At 38.9% G+C, this 16,100-nt stretch overlaps 1 protein-coding gene and 1 pseudogene across 1 annotated transcript in view; both read left to right on the plus strand.

Moving 5' to 3' along the window:
* The first annotated feature begins 358 nt into the window (after positions 1 to 358).
* Positions 359 to 712, plus strand: LOC119059845 (60S ribosomal protein L34-like; annotated as a pseudogene).
* Positions 713 to 9,485: 8,773 nt separating this feature from the next.
* Positions 9,486 to 16,100, plus strand: part of NCKAP1L (NCK associated protein 1 like) — a 43,306-nt gene continuing 36,691 nt past the window's right edge. Inside the window, exons 1-3 of the mRNA XM_037159656.2 lie at positions 9,486 to 9,653; positions 10,700 to 10,810; positions 11,498 to 11,590. Coding sequence (XP_037015551.2) covers positions 9,552 to 9,653; positions 10,700 to 10,810; positions 11,498 to 11,590 — 306 coding nt within the window. The 5' untranslated portion in view covers positions 9,486 to 9,551. The remainder of the gene's footprint in view (positions 9,654 to 10,699; positions 10,811 to 11,497; positions 11,591 to 16,100) is intronic.

Here is a 16,100-nt window from a genome sequence, read left to right on the forward strand (position 1 = left end):
GAACCAGCCCCAGCTCAAGGTTCCAGTGCCAGAAAGAGAAGTCTACATAAATTCTGGCTGTAAAAATCAGTGGGAATTGCTGCTGAGTGAGATGAATAGCAGTCGGAGTCCCAGTCCCGCACACGGACTGACTTGGACTTTCTCTCTCTGAGCTCCAGTGCTGGGGTGGTAGTTTGAAGGGCACCAGGGATATAGAGGCAGTTACTGAATTGTCTGGCATCAGGGTGAGAGCTGGAGGGGTAGCTTTCTTCCAGACAGAAGTGCTGGCAGAGGCCATTGTTCCTTTCCTTTTTTTTTTTTTTTTGTTAAAGATTTTATTTATTTACTCTTTCGGGAATAGTGTTGTTAGACATTAACAATGCTCCAGTGTTTGATATACTGTCAGAGACTGTCCTACAGTATAGCCTCTAACAAAACTAGGCTGTCCTGAATCCCTGGTAATAGAATTGTTTACCTTTACACCAAGAAGTTTGGGAAAGCACCAAAATCTGCATATGGCATGTGCCCAGGTTGACTTCGTGGAGTTCATGCTGTGAGACCTAAGTTCTGATGAGGTTGTCTAAAATGAAAAAAACATATCAGCAGGGCCAACAGTGGATCCATGTGTGCTAAGTGTGTCTGTGACAGAATCAAGCATACTTTCTTTAGTAAGGAGCAGAAAATCTCTGTGAAAGTATTGAAGGCACAAACACAGAATCAGAAAGCTAAATAAAAAAATGAAGTTTTTTTGAGTAATAAAAATAATTAAAGGACTGAAAAAATAATTTTACTTATTTATTTTTAGAGAGAGTAGAAGGGAGGGAGAATGAGAGAGAAATATCAAAATTCAAGAAAATATTGATCGGTTGTCTCATGTATGCCCCCAGCTGGGGACCTGGCCTGCAACCCAGACATGTGCTTTAACTGGAAACTGAACCAGCAAACTTTCAGTTTGAGTGATGATGCCTAACCCACTGAGCCACACCAACCAGGCTGTTCCTTTTCTGGGCCCACCCCCACAGAGCCAGCACATGGGCACCATTTCTGAGGTTCCATCAACCCAGCTAACACTTAGCCCCATGCTGGTGATTCTCTGAGACCTCTTGCCTTCCCCAGCTTGTGGGCCCACCCAAGCTGCTTCCAGTGGCTTTTCCTGTCTTGGCTCATGCTCCAGACTTTCCTAATATCTCAAACAAGCAGCATCTGGCCTTGGCATGACCTACACTTTGTACTAAGTGGCTCCAGGCCTGGCACTAGCAGCAGCCAGCCTTGGTTCACAGCTTGGTGTCACCTGGGCACCTCTAAGCCAAGTACAAGTGGAAGCCATCTGCAGATCTCTTTGTGGTTCATGCTGGGTGGCCCCAGGCAGAACACAGGTGATGGCTGACCTTGGCCTGCACCTCCCAGGAGGCCCCAAAACCAGTGCACCCAGTGGATAGCTTCAGACTACATTGAAGCACCACCCAACCACATCTGCAAGTGACACCATCAGTGGGTGGACTCAGTGGGTACTAGAGCCCCACTGAAGTGAGTCTTGCTTTTTGGGTAGGTTGCCACACAGCTGATCCTCCATGGTGGTTGCCAGTCCCTGCAGCCACTCAACCTGTGGGTAAATCCCTCCTGTTGATGTACTAACAGTAACCAAGGCTCAATTACAACAGGAGAGTATACATAGCCCACATGGAGGGGGCACACCTGGAGTGCCCAGCCTGGGTGATTGGAGAGGCTGTGCTACTGGACCCTACAGGGTACCTACTTAATAAGGCCACTCTACCAAGTCTGGGAGATGTAGAAGCTCTATGTAATACATTGAAATAAACACAGGGAGCCTGCCAAAATGAGGAAGCAAAGAAACATGTCCCAAATGAAATAACAGAACAAAACTCCAGAAAAAGAGCTAAACAAAATGGAGACAAGCAATCTACTAGATGTAGAGTTCAAACACTGGTTGTAAGGATGCTCAATGAACTTAGGGGAAAAGTAGATGAACTTAGTTAGACTGTCAACAAAAAGATAGGAAACATAAACACACATAAACACAGAACTAGAGAAGATAAAAGAGAATCAGTCAAAAATGAAAAAAATACATGAACTGAAATGAAGACTACATTACAGAAAGTCAGCAGTTGGAGTAAGTGAAGCAGAGGGTCAAGTCAGAGATTTGGAAGGTAAGGAATCAGAAAACACCCAATCAGAACAGAAAAAAAAAGAATTAAAAAAATGAGGATAGTATAAGGAGCCACTGGGACAACTTTAAGCATACCAACATTCATATCATAGGGGTGCCAGAAAAAAAAGAGAGAGAGCAAGGAACTGAAAACCTATCTGAAAATTATTTTTCAGAAAATAATTGAGAAACTTCCCTAACCTGATGAACGAAATAGACATAGAAGTCCAGGAAGTGCAGAGAGTCCCAAACAAGATGAACCGAAAAAGGCCCACACCAATAAAATGCCAAAGGTTAAAGACAAAAAGAGAATCTTAAAAGCAGCAAGAGAAAACAGTTAGTTACCTACAAGGGGGTTCCCATAAAACTGTCAGATGATTTCTCAAAAGAAACTTTTCAGGCCAGAAGGGATTAGCAAGAAACATTTAAAGTGATGAAAATAAGGAACTATAACCAAGATTACTTTACCCAGCAAAGCTATCATTTAAAATTGAAGATGGATAAAGAGCTTCCCTGACAAGAAAAAGCTAGAGTTTATCATCACTGAACTAGTATTACAAAAAATGTTAAATAAGGGTCTTCTTTAAAAAAAGGAAAAAATTAAAAATATGAATAATAAAATGACAATAAATACATATCTATCAACAATTGAATTTAAAAAACAAAATAAATGAACAAGCAGAACAGAAACAGATTCATACATACAGAGAACATTTTGACAGTTGCCAGATGGAAGGGGAGTTAGAAAATGGCTAAAAAAGTGAAAAGGATAAGAAGTACAAATTGGTAGTTACAGAATATTCACAGAGATGCAATGTACAGCATAGGGAATACAGTCAATAATACTATAACAACAATACTACAATGTGTGATATCAAGTGGGTACTAGATTTATTGGGATGATCTCCTAATAAGTTAGATAATATTTAATCATCGGGTTGTATACCTGAAACTAATATAATATTGTATGCCAACTGTAATTAAAAAATAAAAAAGTATTAGAAAAAATAAGATACAGTATAATTCAGTATTGTGTATAATTATCTTTAGATTCTTAAAGCTAATAGGAAAAGACCTTCAATACATAAATATTGTCCTCAGGTAATCCCAAAACTTTATTTTAGTCAGCAGCCTAGAAAAGTGAGAAATTTGGTAAGGCTGGTCTCAATAAACAAAGAATGGTTCAAAATAGGACTTCCACCAAGATAGATGCGTAGGTGGAAACACCTTGTGTCCGCGCACAACCAAATCTAAGAACAACAAATTTTTAACAACAGTAAACATAACCAAACCACACAGAAGATCAACAATACGGTGAAATGCTCAGCTAAACTGGTAAGAGGGGTGAAGCCAGCAGCGGAGTGGGTTGACCAAAAAGATCCCTGACCGGGTGGTGCGCAAGCAGCCGAAGGTGTGGATCACCTGTGCGGGCTAGCTATGGGCACACACAGGGAAGAGGAGTGGCTGGCTGTCTGCAGTAGGTCATGCATTTGCGTGCAGATAAACCAGTGAAGAGACGAGCATTGAGACCGCACGGTGTGGGGCAGCAGGCTTGCACAATTCTGATCGGATAAACAGGCCAGGAAGAGTGGTGGGATGGACTGGGCTAGCAGAGAGGACCGCCATTGCTCCCTCTCTGACCACGCCCCCACATATAGCGTCACAAACCAGCGACCTGGGTGGCCCTGCTCTGGTAAACAACTAAGGCTCCGCTCCTCATACTTAATGGCGCGAACAGACCAAAAATGGCTCAAGAACAACTCAGAGCCCCAGAGCCGATCCATCTAAGCGATGAAGAAATAGCCAAACTTTCAGATGCACAGTTCAAAACACTGGTTATCAGGATCCTCACAGAACTGGTTGATTTTAGTCACAAATTAGAGGAACATATGAAAGCTAAACTAATTGAAATGAATGGTAATGCACAGGAAACCAGCAGTAATGGAAAGGAGACTGGGACTCAAATCAAGGGAGTAGACCAGAAGGAAGGAAAAAATGACCAAACAGAAAAAAATGAAGAAATAAGAATTCAAAAAAATGAGGAGAGTCTTAGGAACCTCTAGGACATCTTTAAACACTCCAACATTCGAATTACAGGGGTACCAGAAGGAGAAGAGGAACAGTCATGAGTGGAAACCTTATTTGAACAAATAATAAAAGAGAACTTCCCCATTCTGGCTGAGGAAATAGACTTCCAGGAAATTCAGGAAGCTCAGAGTCCCAAAGAAGTTGGACCCAAGAAGAAACACACCAAGGTACATCATCATTACATTAGCCAAGATTCGAATGAAGGAGAGAATCCTAGAAGCAGCAAGAGATAAGGGGATAGTCACCTACAAAGGAGTTCCCATCATACTGTCAGCTGATTTCTCAAAAGAGACCTTAGAGGCAAGAAGGGGCTGGAAAGAGGTATTCCAAGTCATGAAATCCAAAGACCTACAACCAAGATTACTCTAGCCAGCAAAACTTTCATTTAGAATGGAAGGACAGATCAAATGCTTCTCAGATAAGATCAAATTCAAGAAGTTCATCATCACCAAGCCCTTATTATATGAAATGTTAAAGGGACTTATCTAAGAAAAAGAAGTTAAAAAAACATGAACAGTGAAAGGACAGCAAACTCACAGTTATTAACAACCACACCTAAAACAAAAGCAAACTAAAAGGACAGCTAGATCAGGAGTGGAAACATAGAAATGAAGATCTCAAGGAGGGTTAGCAACAGGGCAACAGGGGAGTGGGAGAAGGAGAAGGGGGGAGAAGGTACAGAAAATAAGTAGCATAGATAGTAGATAGAAAATAGATGGGGGGAAAGAATAGTATGGGAAATATAGAATCTAAAGAACTTGAGACACATGGTCATAAACTAAAGGGGGGTAATGGTGGGGGAGGGGTATGCAGGGTGGAGGGGAATGGAGGGGGGAATAGAACAACTGTAATGGCATAATCAATAAAAAATAAAATAAAATGTAAAAAAAACAACAAAGAATGATTCAAAATAGGCAGTAAGATTTGGCAACTTTGAATCATTCATCTAATTTTTAATAGTTGAAAATTAAAGTAGGGAGAACAAGATTATAATGGGAGTATTTTTGTTTAATACTTTGTAGCTTTGGAAAGATCTTGATGTACCTTAACACTAAAGGATCTTCAGCTCTACCTTATTCTTGAAGCGTTTTTCTCAAGAGTCCAAAGGGAAGTATCACTTGAAATGGAAAACAATTGTCTGTAAGGCAAAACAAGACAAATAGCTGAAGTTTGAGGCGAGGGAAAGCACAGTACCTTTCCGTCAAGTGATATGAGTCAACTTTCTGTTCAGCTATATAATTCCCATTCTCCCACTGTACGGGAGAATGGTTTCTTAGAGGTTTGCAAGTTTTTGAAATTAAGTCTTGGAGAAGTGGTTCTCAGTCTTCTCCAGAAGATTGAGAAACACTGAGTAGTTTTAAAGTGACAGATCCTTTGGCCTCATTCTAGAATGCCTGGGTTAGAACCTTCACAAACGGGGTCTGGCTAACTGTGGCTTCAAAAGAGCCATGCAAGAGATTCTGATTTGTAGCTAGAGTTACCTTACTAGGCTCTTCGCTTGGGTAATTATGCTACACTTAGATGGGCTCCTTTCATTTCTAGGAGGAACTACCGCATGAGCTCTCCAATGAAGTTTCTCTAACTACTAGTTGGCATGATTAATCCCATTTTGAAACCTGGCCTTTTTATTTTTTTAAATTATTTTTATTTATTTTGTTGATTTAAGAGAGAGAGAGAGAAAGAGGGAGAGACATCAATTTGTTTTTCCCCACTTATTTATACATTCGTTGGTTGATTCTTGTATGTGCCCTGACTGGAGGTCAAACCCACAACCTTGGCATATTGGGACAATGCTCTAACCAACTGAGCTACCTGGCCAGGGCCTAAACCTGACCTTTTTCTTTATGGGGTACCAAATAGAATTCCACAGAAAGCTTATGCAAACTCAGAAATCAAAATTTTACTTTATTGTTGACATTCCTAATTCAATGTACAGGTCTTGAGCCACATGTTTTTATATACCATATCATTTAATCACTTCTACAGTTGTATGAGGGATGATCACCATATTTCAGGCTAGGAAACCAACTCACTGCTGATAGATAACTTAAAGTTACAAAGCTAGTATTAGTTTGAGTATTATTTTATTCTTATTTGAGGTAATATATGTTAAGCATTTAAAGTACCTGATCCATAGTAAATAACTGTTATTACTTTACATGTAGTAACTTATTTAATATATATAATAACCCCTGAAAATAGAAAATATTAGCAATATCATCTCCATTTTACAGAGAGGGAAACTGGTTTGTAAAACTGAGCTAGTAGGTGATAGAGTTGAGACGTGAATTTAAGCTATCTGGCTTCGGAACCTGGGCTCTTAGCTTCTGATCATAAGGCTTAGCTCACAGTATTCAACTACATCTGAACCCAAAATTCTGTTTGATGCCAAAATGTAGGCTTTTCTTATATACCAAGAACAGGCAAATAAGTCGCTTCAGAAATCTTACAGTTTAGCTGGGGTGGTAGTGTAATATGAAATGGACAATTACAGTGGACTTGAATTTAGATGTGAAGTATGTACTTTACACCAAATGTACTTTATACCAGTACTGCAAGGACTGTTCAGCAGGGCTGGGGCTTGGGTCTATTTGAGCTAGATCTAGAAGATTGATTAGGATTTGGGTCAGCAAGAAGGAAAGCATACGTAAGTGAGGCAGGCAGAAATGAACATAGCATATTCACAGTACACTGAAAACATGCTTCTCACTATGTTGGGAAGCACATATTAGGAGACAGTAGAAAATAAGATTATCTTCGTATGGAAAGTCTTTAACACAAATTTCAGGATGAGGATAAATGCAAGTGAGAAAGATCCAATAGAACTACACTAACTTGTAATAAGGCTACTGTTATACTGTTGCTCAGCTTCCTAGATGCTGGTGTCTTACTGCCTGCTCTTTATTCTCCCCTATCAAGGTGAAAGACCAATAGAAATCCTATAAATCTCTGTAGTAGAACCTGGGTTGTTCTACAACAACCTGGGTTGGTTCTTTGATAACAGCAGGTGATTCTAATCTTCAGGGCAAATATTCCTAATGCCATGACCACAGGTTTCCAGGGACACATTCAGGAAATAAAATGGAAGGCAAATTCTATTTTTCAAAAATGCAAAGTTTCTCTTGGAGATTGAAATTTCATGTGTTAAGCATTGCCATCTTCTTGTTCCTTTATTTTTTTTATTAAAAATATTTAAATACGTATATATATTTATTGATGCCAGAGAGTGAGAAGAAGGGAGGGGAGAGAGAGAGACATTGAATATGAGAGAAACATTGGTTGGTTGCCTCCGGTACTCACCCCAACTGGGACTGAACTGTAACCTATGCTTGTGCCCTTACCAGATATTGAAACTGCAACTTTTTGGTGCATGGGACAATGCTCCAACCAATGGAATCATACCAGTTTGGCTTCTTCTTTCTTTAAAAAATATATTCTCTTGGGAGCAAATACATTAAGTTCTTTAAATAATAATGTAATCATCTCCCCTCTCCCTCAGTCCCAGGATATATTGGGATAATGTGAGAGACCTGGACATGGAAAGTGGGAAAATGGTATTAAAAGGAGGCAAATATGAAGACAATTCTGTCTGATTTAGAATTTTCTCAAGGACCTTCTGCCTTGCAACATAGTTGAAAGTGAATTGGTTTTCTTGAATTAGGCAGTTATAGCTTGGTTGGAATGGTAAGAATATTTTATTTTATTCATTCTTTATTTTAAAAAAAGATTTTATTCATTCATTTCTAGACAGAGGAAGGGAGGGATAAAGAGAGGGAGAGAAGAAATATCAATGTGTGGTTGCCTCCTGTGCACCCCCAACTGGGGACTTGGCCCGCAACCCAGACATGTGCCCCAACCAGGAACCAAACCAGTGAAGCCCCAGTTCCCAGGCTGGAGCTAAATCCACTGAGCCACACCAGCCAGCCATAATGGCAAAAAAATTTTAGTGCTAAAATTCACCCAGTTTTCTAAAATTTAAAGTCTATTATTAATTTCCCCTTGTTAATCTCAGTTAATTTGGTTCTTCTTCATGGGGCCTATTTTTCACTTTAGTCTTAGTAATTCAAGAAATAAATCAGCTTATTTATTGAGTGGCTACTGTGTCCAGGAGGTGGTATCAGTATTTCTCATTATATGTCTGATGGAACATTTGTACTAAAACCTCCTGTGGTTTTTATAAATGCAGACTTCTAGATCCACCGCAGACCTACCAATTCTGAGTCTCTGGAGATAGGAATTGAACTTCATTTTGTAAGTACCTGTAGGAACCATTTTATTAGAGGGATGTTTCTCAAACCCGAGAGTGCATTGGAATCACCTGGAGGGCTTTTTTAAACCACAGTGCTGGACCCTACCCCAGAGTTTTGGATTTAGGAGGTCTGAGTGGGACCTCAGAATTTCTAAGTTTAGTAAGTTTCCAGGTGATGTTATGTAACTACATTTTGAGAATCACTGTACTAAAGCATTGGAGGAATATAAAGAAGTATTAGATACAATTCTTATCATTAAGGAGTTTATGATGTAGTTGGGGAGATAATACATACAGTTAAAAATATAACAAGACATACAATGTTATATATATAACATATACTATTTGACATTAGATGGAATAAATAAGAGGACTTGGGACTTAATTTAGGCCCTAAAGAATGGATGGGCCTAGGGTTCAGGAGAGAGTAACATAGGTATTCTTGATGGGGGTATAAAAGTAGAAAAGTATAGGGTCTGGCACAAATAATGCCCTTTTTTTTTTTACTACAAAATCACGAGCATGTAATTCTGTAACATAATAATATCACACTCAAGTACAGCATATGACATTTTAGGTGAAATGTTCAAATTGCTGTCCATCTTGTGTGAGACATTCATATACCCTACCAACCACACTCAAGCAAACCTTACTTCTGCCGGACCCTGTAGAAAGGTACAAGGGAGTGGGGTGGTCAATATTCGTTTAACATAGAGCTTTATATAGGACATTAGTGGAGGGGTAAGACCAAAAAGACTGATGCCAGACTATGAAGAGCTTTCAAAGCCTATCTCTTTCTCCTGCCTCCACCCATTTCACAGTCTTAGCTGCACGGCTAGAAAGAGGAAGTCTCCCCTGCTGAATGTGCAAGAGGAAGCACAGGAGGATTCTGAGGGCCCGTGAGCTGTACTGGCTGCTTTTACCCATGAGCCAATTGTAGAGGTTACAGGAAGACCAGCGCACCAATCAGGCTGGGTCCCTCTGCCCAGAGGGTGTCACTACCCAAGCTGAAAGTGTTGGGGAGATCAGGCATTGCTGTCTGGATGTTTCGCTCTCTTGGTGGCCATCATGTCTTTGACCTCTGCCTATCAGCATAAATTAGCAGAAAAGCTCACCATCCTGAATGACAGAGGTCAGGGGGTTCTCATTCGTATGTATAACATCAAGAAGGTAAGCAAGGGCACCTGAATTAGTATTAGTTATACTAACAGTAGAAGGGCAGGGAACCCTGAGGCCAGCAAGTCCAGAGGTTGTATTTTCTCCTCTTTCCTGTTGGCTTAACTGTTCTTCAGTCACTTGGATTATATAGGTGAAGCAGGAAGGGAGGCTTTTTTTCAAAGCTTCCCCTTTCTAGGTATGATTCTCACCTCAATGAGAGTGTCTGTTTTTTTCTGGGTATGGCGTAGGGGTGGGGTGGTAAATAATTGTGTTCTGAGTTACTTGGATAACAGTCTGGGGTCTAGAATTCTGTGTCATATTGATTATTGCTTATCCCCCACACTCTGAAAATATCCAAAATTGGGTCTCAGCAAAAACACCCATGAAAGTACGTCTCAAAAAGGAAAAAAAATAGGTGTGATATTTACATTAAAACAAAAAGGGCAGGTGCTCTCTGAGATACTTAGAGTCTGAGGCAGTTCGTGCTGTGGTTGTTGTGTGTTTGAATATGAACTGTGGAATTGAGAGAGGCTGTTAGCAAGGGAAGCAAAAAATAAAGACAGGGATGGGAATGGGGGTTTCTGGAAGAGAAAATAATGGGTCCGGGGAGGGAAATTTTGAACATAAAAAAATAAAACAAATCACCAGGAATATGGTCTCTCTGTCCCTATGTTTCCTTTAATAGTGCTTTGGGATGATTTACTTGTATAATGGACATAATTGTGACACTGAGTCTCCTACAAAGTCTAACTCTTGAGCAGCTGCTTATTTTACTCCTTCCGGCTTCAGCTGAAGGGTGGGGAGAGCTTCCTCTTTGTGTGGGGGCCAAGCAGACATTAAACTTTACATGGCAACACAAGATGCCCAGGTTACTTAGCTCTTCTGATAATTGGCTTAATGTCCTTGAACTTGTTCCTCACCTATTCTTATGATTTTATAATGAATTCCCAGATTCCCTTTCCCTAAGAGACATTTTGTGAAAATAAATGATGTAGGAAGAGGTATGTTTATGAGGGGCAGGAGAAAGTGTTGAAATATAGTGTGGTTTATTTGTGCAGACTTGTTCAGACCCAAAATCCAAGCCACCTTTCTTACTGGAAAAGTCCATGGAATCATCTCTTAAGTACATCAACAAGAAATTTCCCAACATTGATGTCCGAAATAGCACGGTGAGAATACAATCTCTTCTCCCCTTTTTCTGAAATAATGCTATGCTTGGATGGCAGGAGATGGTGTAGCCTTCTTTTTGTTTTCCTAGGTTCGATAACAGGGCTTCAGGTTGTTATAGGCTTGAGAATTCTGAGAAAGATGGAATTTTCTCAGGATAAGCTGAAGCAAAGAATTGCCCCTTTCTCCATTGTAAAATTCATGAGGGCCCTTTTTCCTTTTTTGGTAGAGGAAGACAGCTCTATCAACCCAGCAGGGTGCATATATTTTATTGTTGTTTCTGTTTTCCATTCAGTATTTCCTTGCTAGTTGTCTTAGAATTATGTATCTGGTGGGATATCCCTTACTTCTCCCTTATGAAATATTAGCACCAGATTTCTTACCATCACATCTGTACCATTTTCTCATTCTGCTTCTTTCAACTTTGATTAATATCTGGGGACCTTGAAATTTTCCCTCATTCAGCATTCTATATCTAGTCAGAATCATATGCAAACATCCTACCTCTCAGACAGAGAATATCCTCTGTTTAAAGACCCTCAGAGCATTGGAAACTTCCCAACTTCCTCTGTCAGTGTATTTCAACTGCCTTCAAGAATGTTTTAGGTATAATTCCTATTATTCTTGGGTTACTTTGATCACTTGCCTTCTTATTTTTTATTTAAAAATTTTTCGTGTGTTTATTTCAGCAACATTTAGGACCAGTACATCGGGAAAAAGCTGAGATTATTAGATTCCTCACCAACTACTATCAGTCGTTTGTAGATGTCATGGAATTTCGGGTAAGCTCTCTTTAGCTCAGGTCTGAGTGTGGGCATCATGCTTCTGAAGCTATTCCTTATATATTTATTTATTTATTTAGGAGGGGAGTGGGTCCCTTGGTGGTGGTGCTAGCGATGGCTTATCTTTGGGTGGTAAAGGGGATTGAGAGAAAGTTAGGGGAGTGAGTCTAGGTCTGAGTGAAAAGAGGCAACTCTGGCCTGGATCCTTCTTACTTACCCAGCCTTGGAAGTTGTAGGGGGAGGTGGAAGAGGCAGCCAGAGCTTGAGTAGAAAATAGGGGTAGATGGGAATTTGTTGCTGCCTTTGGGAAGGGAATGGGACATTTAGGCTATTCCTCCTTTAATAAATATTCATTTGTGTTGCTTAATACTGTATTTATTTATTAAATATATAATCTTTATATTTTTTTCCATTACCATTTAGTCCTCTTATGCCTTCCTCCCCCAGCTTTAAAAAAAAAAGATGTACTGATATGGAAAGGTATCTAAGTTGTATTGTTAAATGAAAGCAAGTTGCAGAATACTATATGATACAATTATATTTTTTATCTCAAAAGGTACATAAACTTATACACTATACATAGTGTTAGTATAAACATAGGAAAGTTTGGGAATATTACACATTAAAATAAAAGTAATAATTTATTATATTATATGTTTGTGTATTATTTAAGTTAAAAATTTTAAAGTACTATTTTCCAATATTCTATTACAAATATACCAAATATTCCAAGAGTAGTACAATGAATGTTGTTCTACTTTCCTCCTGGATTTTTTAGTTGTTAGTATTTTGCCATGTTTGCTTGTCTTCAATTTTTTCTGAACCATTTGCTAGTTGCAAACATCATGACATTTCCCTCCCTAAATACTATAGCATACAGATGTTAAGAAAAAGAATATATTTTTTACATAACCCCAACACAATGGTCACACTCAGGAAATATAAAATTTCTACAACATTACTAGTTAATATATAGCCCATATTCACATTTCTCTAGATTGTTTCAAGGATCATATGTTGAATTTATTTGTCCTATCTCTTTAGTCTTTAATCTAGAATAGTTCCTAGCCTTTTTTTTTTTTTTTTGGGTCTTTCATGACATTGACTTTTTGGAGAGTCCAGACTTGTTATTTTTGAGACTGTACCTTCATTTGGATTTGTCTGATAGTTAACAGTCTTTGGTAGCAGTACTACTTGAATGATATTTTATTTGAACTTTAAACAATGAGAATATATTATTTTTGTAAATGTAAACAAACTAAAAATTGTTTAGTACAATATTTTTGAAAGGCAAATTGATAATGTGTTTCAAAAGTCTTAAAAATACATGCTTTTTAAAAAAAGATTTTATTTATTTATCTTTAGAGGGGAAGAGAAGGAGAGAGGAAGAGAAACATTAATGTATGGTTACCTTTCGTTTGTCCCCTGCTGGGAACCGGGCTGCATCCCAGGCATGTGCCCTGACTGGGAATTGAACCTCAATTGTCTGGTTCGCAGGCCCGCACTCAATCCACTGAACTATACCAGCCAGGGCCTAAAATACATGCTTTTTTAATGTAGTAGCTCTACTTCTAAAATTTGTCTTAAGAAATAGAAGCACAAAGATATACGTACAAGAATGTACTCTGTTGCATTAGTTTTGATGTGACAACTTGAGAATTGAGTATATCCAATAAATAGATATTTGGTTAAAAGTTCAGAGTATATGTCTATCAGTGAATGTTATGCAGCTGTTAAAGATAACACATATTTATATTAATTGGCATGGAAAAATGTTCTTTACATGTTCTTTAGTGTAAAACAAAGTATAGTACAGCTTAAGATGTAACATGTTCCAAAAATATGTATTAACATAGATAAACTGGCATATACTGAAGATTAGAACTTCTGATTGTTGAGATTTTTAGTGGTTTTGAAAAAAAATTAAAATTATGCTTGTCTGTATTTTCTGCAGTAAACATATGTATTTTAAAATTATTTATTTATTTATCTTTGGAGGCGAAGGGAAGGAGAGAGGGAGAGAAATATCAATGTATGGTTGCCTCTCATGCATCCCCTGCTGGGAACTGGCCTGCAACCCAGGCATGTACCCTTACTAGGAATCGAACCATGGTAGTTTGGTTCGCAGGCCCACGCTCAATCCACTGAGCTACACAAGACAGGGCTGTGAACATGTATTTTTAATGCATTAAAAAAATAACAGAAATTTTAGCCATTTGAGGAATCTAAGTTTGTGATGGTATTATAGTATTTCTTCAGATCATACTACAGAATGGGACCCTTCCTTGGATGCCCTGCAAGTACCCCAGGGAGCTAGTTCAAGCCATTGATCAGATTACACAGTAAGAGAGAAGTGGGGACATGGAAACCTGTAAGGTCTGAAGGAGGGTCAGGTCAGAGGTTATTAATCTTGGAACTGAGAGGAGTGATTAGGAAGAAGGCAGACACTGGAGGAGGTAGTGAAGCAAATGCTGGGAGCCTCTAAGAAAAAGTCTCCTACTAGGAAAGTTGGAATGAGAAGATTTTAGGACACTTTCTGGTTGCTGCACAAAGTGTCCTAAGCCTTACATGTCCCCTGTGCCTTTGTTTTCCCAGTCAATCCCTGCCTCCCCAACTCCTGGCCCCAGGCAGCTACTGATCTACTTTCCAGATTAGATATTTGTTTTCTAGGGTTTCATATAATTAGAATCTACACAGCATGTACTCTTTTAAAAAAATCTTTATGTGAGATAGGTTTATTGATTTTAGAGATAGGGGTAGGGTGGAGGTGAGGGGGTGGAGAGAGAGAGAGAGAGGAATATGGATGTGAGAGAGCAACACCAATTGGTTGCCTCCTGTACACATCCTGACCAGGAATTGAACTTGCAACCTTTTGGTGTACAGGATGATACTCCAACCAACCAAGCCCATGACCAGGTCCATAGCATGTATCTTTTGTGTCTGGCTTCTTTCACACTCAGTATAAAGTTTTTGAGATTTGTCTATGTTGTTGCATGTATTTGCAGCTTGTTTCCTATTTTTGATGAGTACTATTCCATTGTATGGATGCAATTTGTTTATTTATTTACTTGCTGATGAATATTTGAATTGTATCCATTTTTGGCTATTATGTACAAGTTACTATAAACATTTGAGTACAAACCATTGTGGAGAAACTACATAGTTTCATTACTTTTTTTTTTTTAAGATTTTATTTATTTATTTATCTTTAGAGGGGAAGGAGAAAGGGAGAGAAACATCAATGTATGGTTGCCTCTAGTGCATCCCCTGCAGGGAACTGGCCTGCAGGGAACCTGCCGGCAACCCAGGCATGTGCCCTGACTGGGAACCGAACCGCGATCCTCTGGTTCACAGGCCCGTGCTCAATCCACTGAGCTATACCAGCCAGGGCTCATTACTTTTTTTAAAAAAAAAGATTTTATTTATTTTATATTAGACAGAGGGGAAGGGAAAGAGAAACAGAGGGAGAGAAACACCAATGTGTGGTTGCCTCTCGCATGCCCTGTACTGGGGACCTGACCTGGCCAGCAACCCAGGCATGTACCCTGACTGGGAATCAAACCGGAGACCCTTTGGTTTGCAGGCCAGTGCTCAATCCACTGAGCCACATCAGCCAGGGCACAGTTTCATTACTTTTAGGTAAATAATCTGAAAGTTGAATTTCTAAATTATATGGTATGTGTATGTTTAATTTTATAAGAAACTGCCAAACTTTTTCCCAAAATGATTGTTCCATTTTCTCCTCCCATCAGCAATATATTAGTGTTTTCCACTAGTTACTCTACATTCTCATCAGTGCTAGCTGTTATCAGACTTAAATTTTAGCCATTGTAATGGGTATGTAGTGTACCTTATTGTGGTTTTAATTAGTGTGTCGTTGATGGCTTATATCATTGAGTATCTTTTCATGTGCTTTTTGGGCATTTGTATATATATATTTTAAAGAACCTGTTCAAATGTTTTGGCAACATATTTAAAAAATAGACAAATATATGTATACTTTTGATCTGGTAGTTTCACTTTTGTAGAACTGAAAGTAGCAAAATGCAGTGGATAGGCCAGGGATAGGGAATAAAGCACATGCATTAAGTAGGAAAGAGGCTGAATGAATTGACCATGCCATGGGTTATTATGTGGCCATGTAGAAGAAATGTACTGGTGCTCTACCCAGATACTTTGAGAACTTTCGTCAGGTGAGGTTGATGAGGAAAGCAAGATGATAAGAAGGGTATAATACTATATCAATTTTGCAACACAGATGATGACCAAAATACCTATCTCTAGCTTTTTCTCTCTCTCTTTAAATAGGATTATACAAATAGGGAGAAAATTAAGAAAGGATACACCAGGTTGTTAAACTGGTTAGTGAGTACTTAGAACATAGTAGGATGTCAATAAATAGAAACACAAAGAAAGTTGGGTTGTAGTCCCATTTGTTAATGATTAACTTCTGAGAACAGGAAATGGAATCCCAAAACAGACTGACTTTGGGATTCATCAATAAAAATGG

This window comes from Artibeus jamaicensis, unplaced genomic scaffold, assembly GCF_021234435.1.
Source record: "Artibeus jamaicensis isolate MK-2021 breed Jamaican fruit bat unplaced genomic scaffold, CSHL_Jam_final contig_233, whole genome shotgun sequence".
NCBI classification, from domain to species: Eukaryota; Metazoa; Chordata; class Mammalia; order Chiroptera; family Phyllostomidae; genus Artibeus; species Artibeus jamaicensis.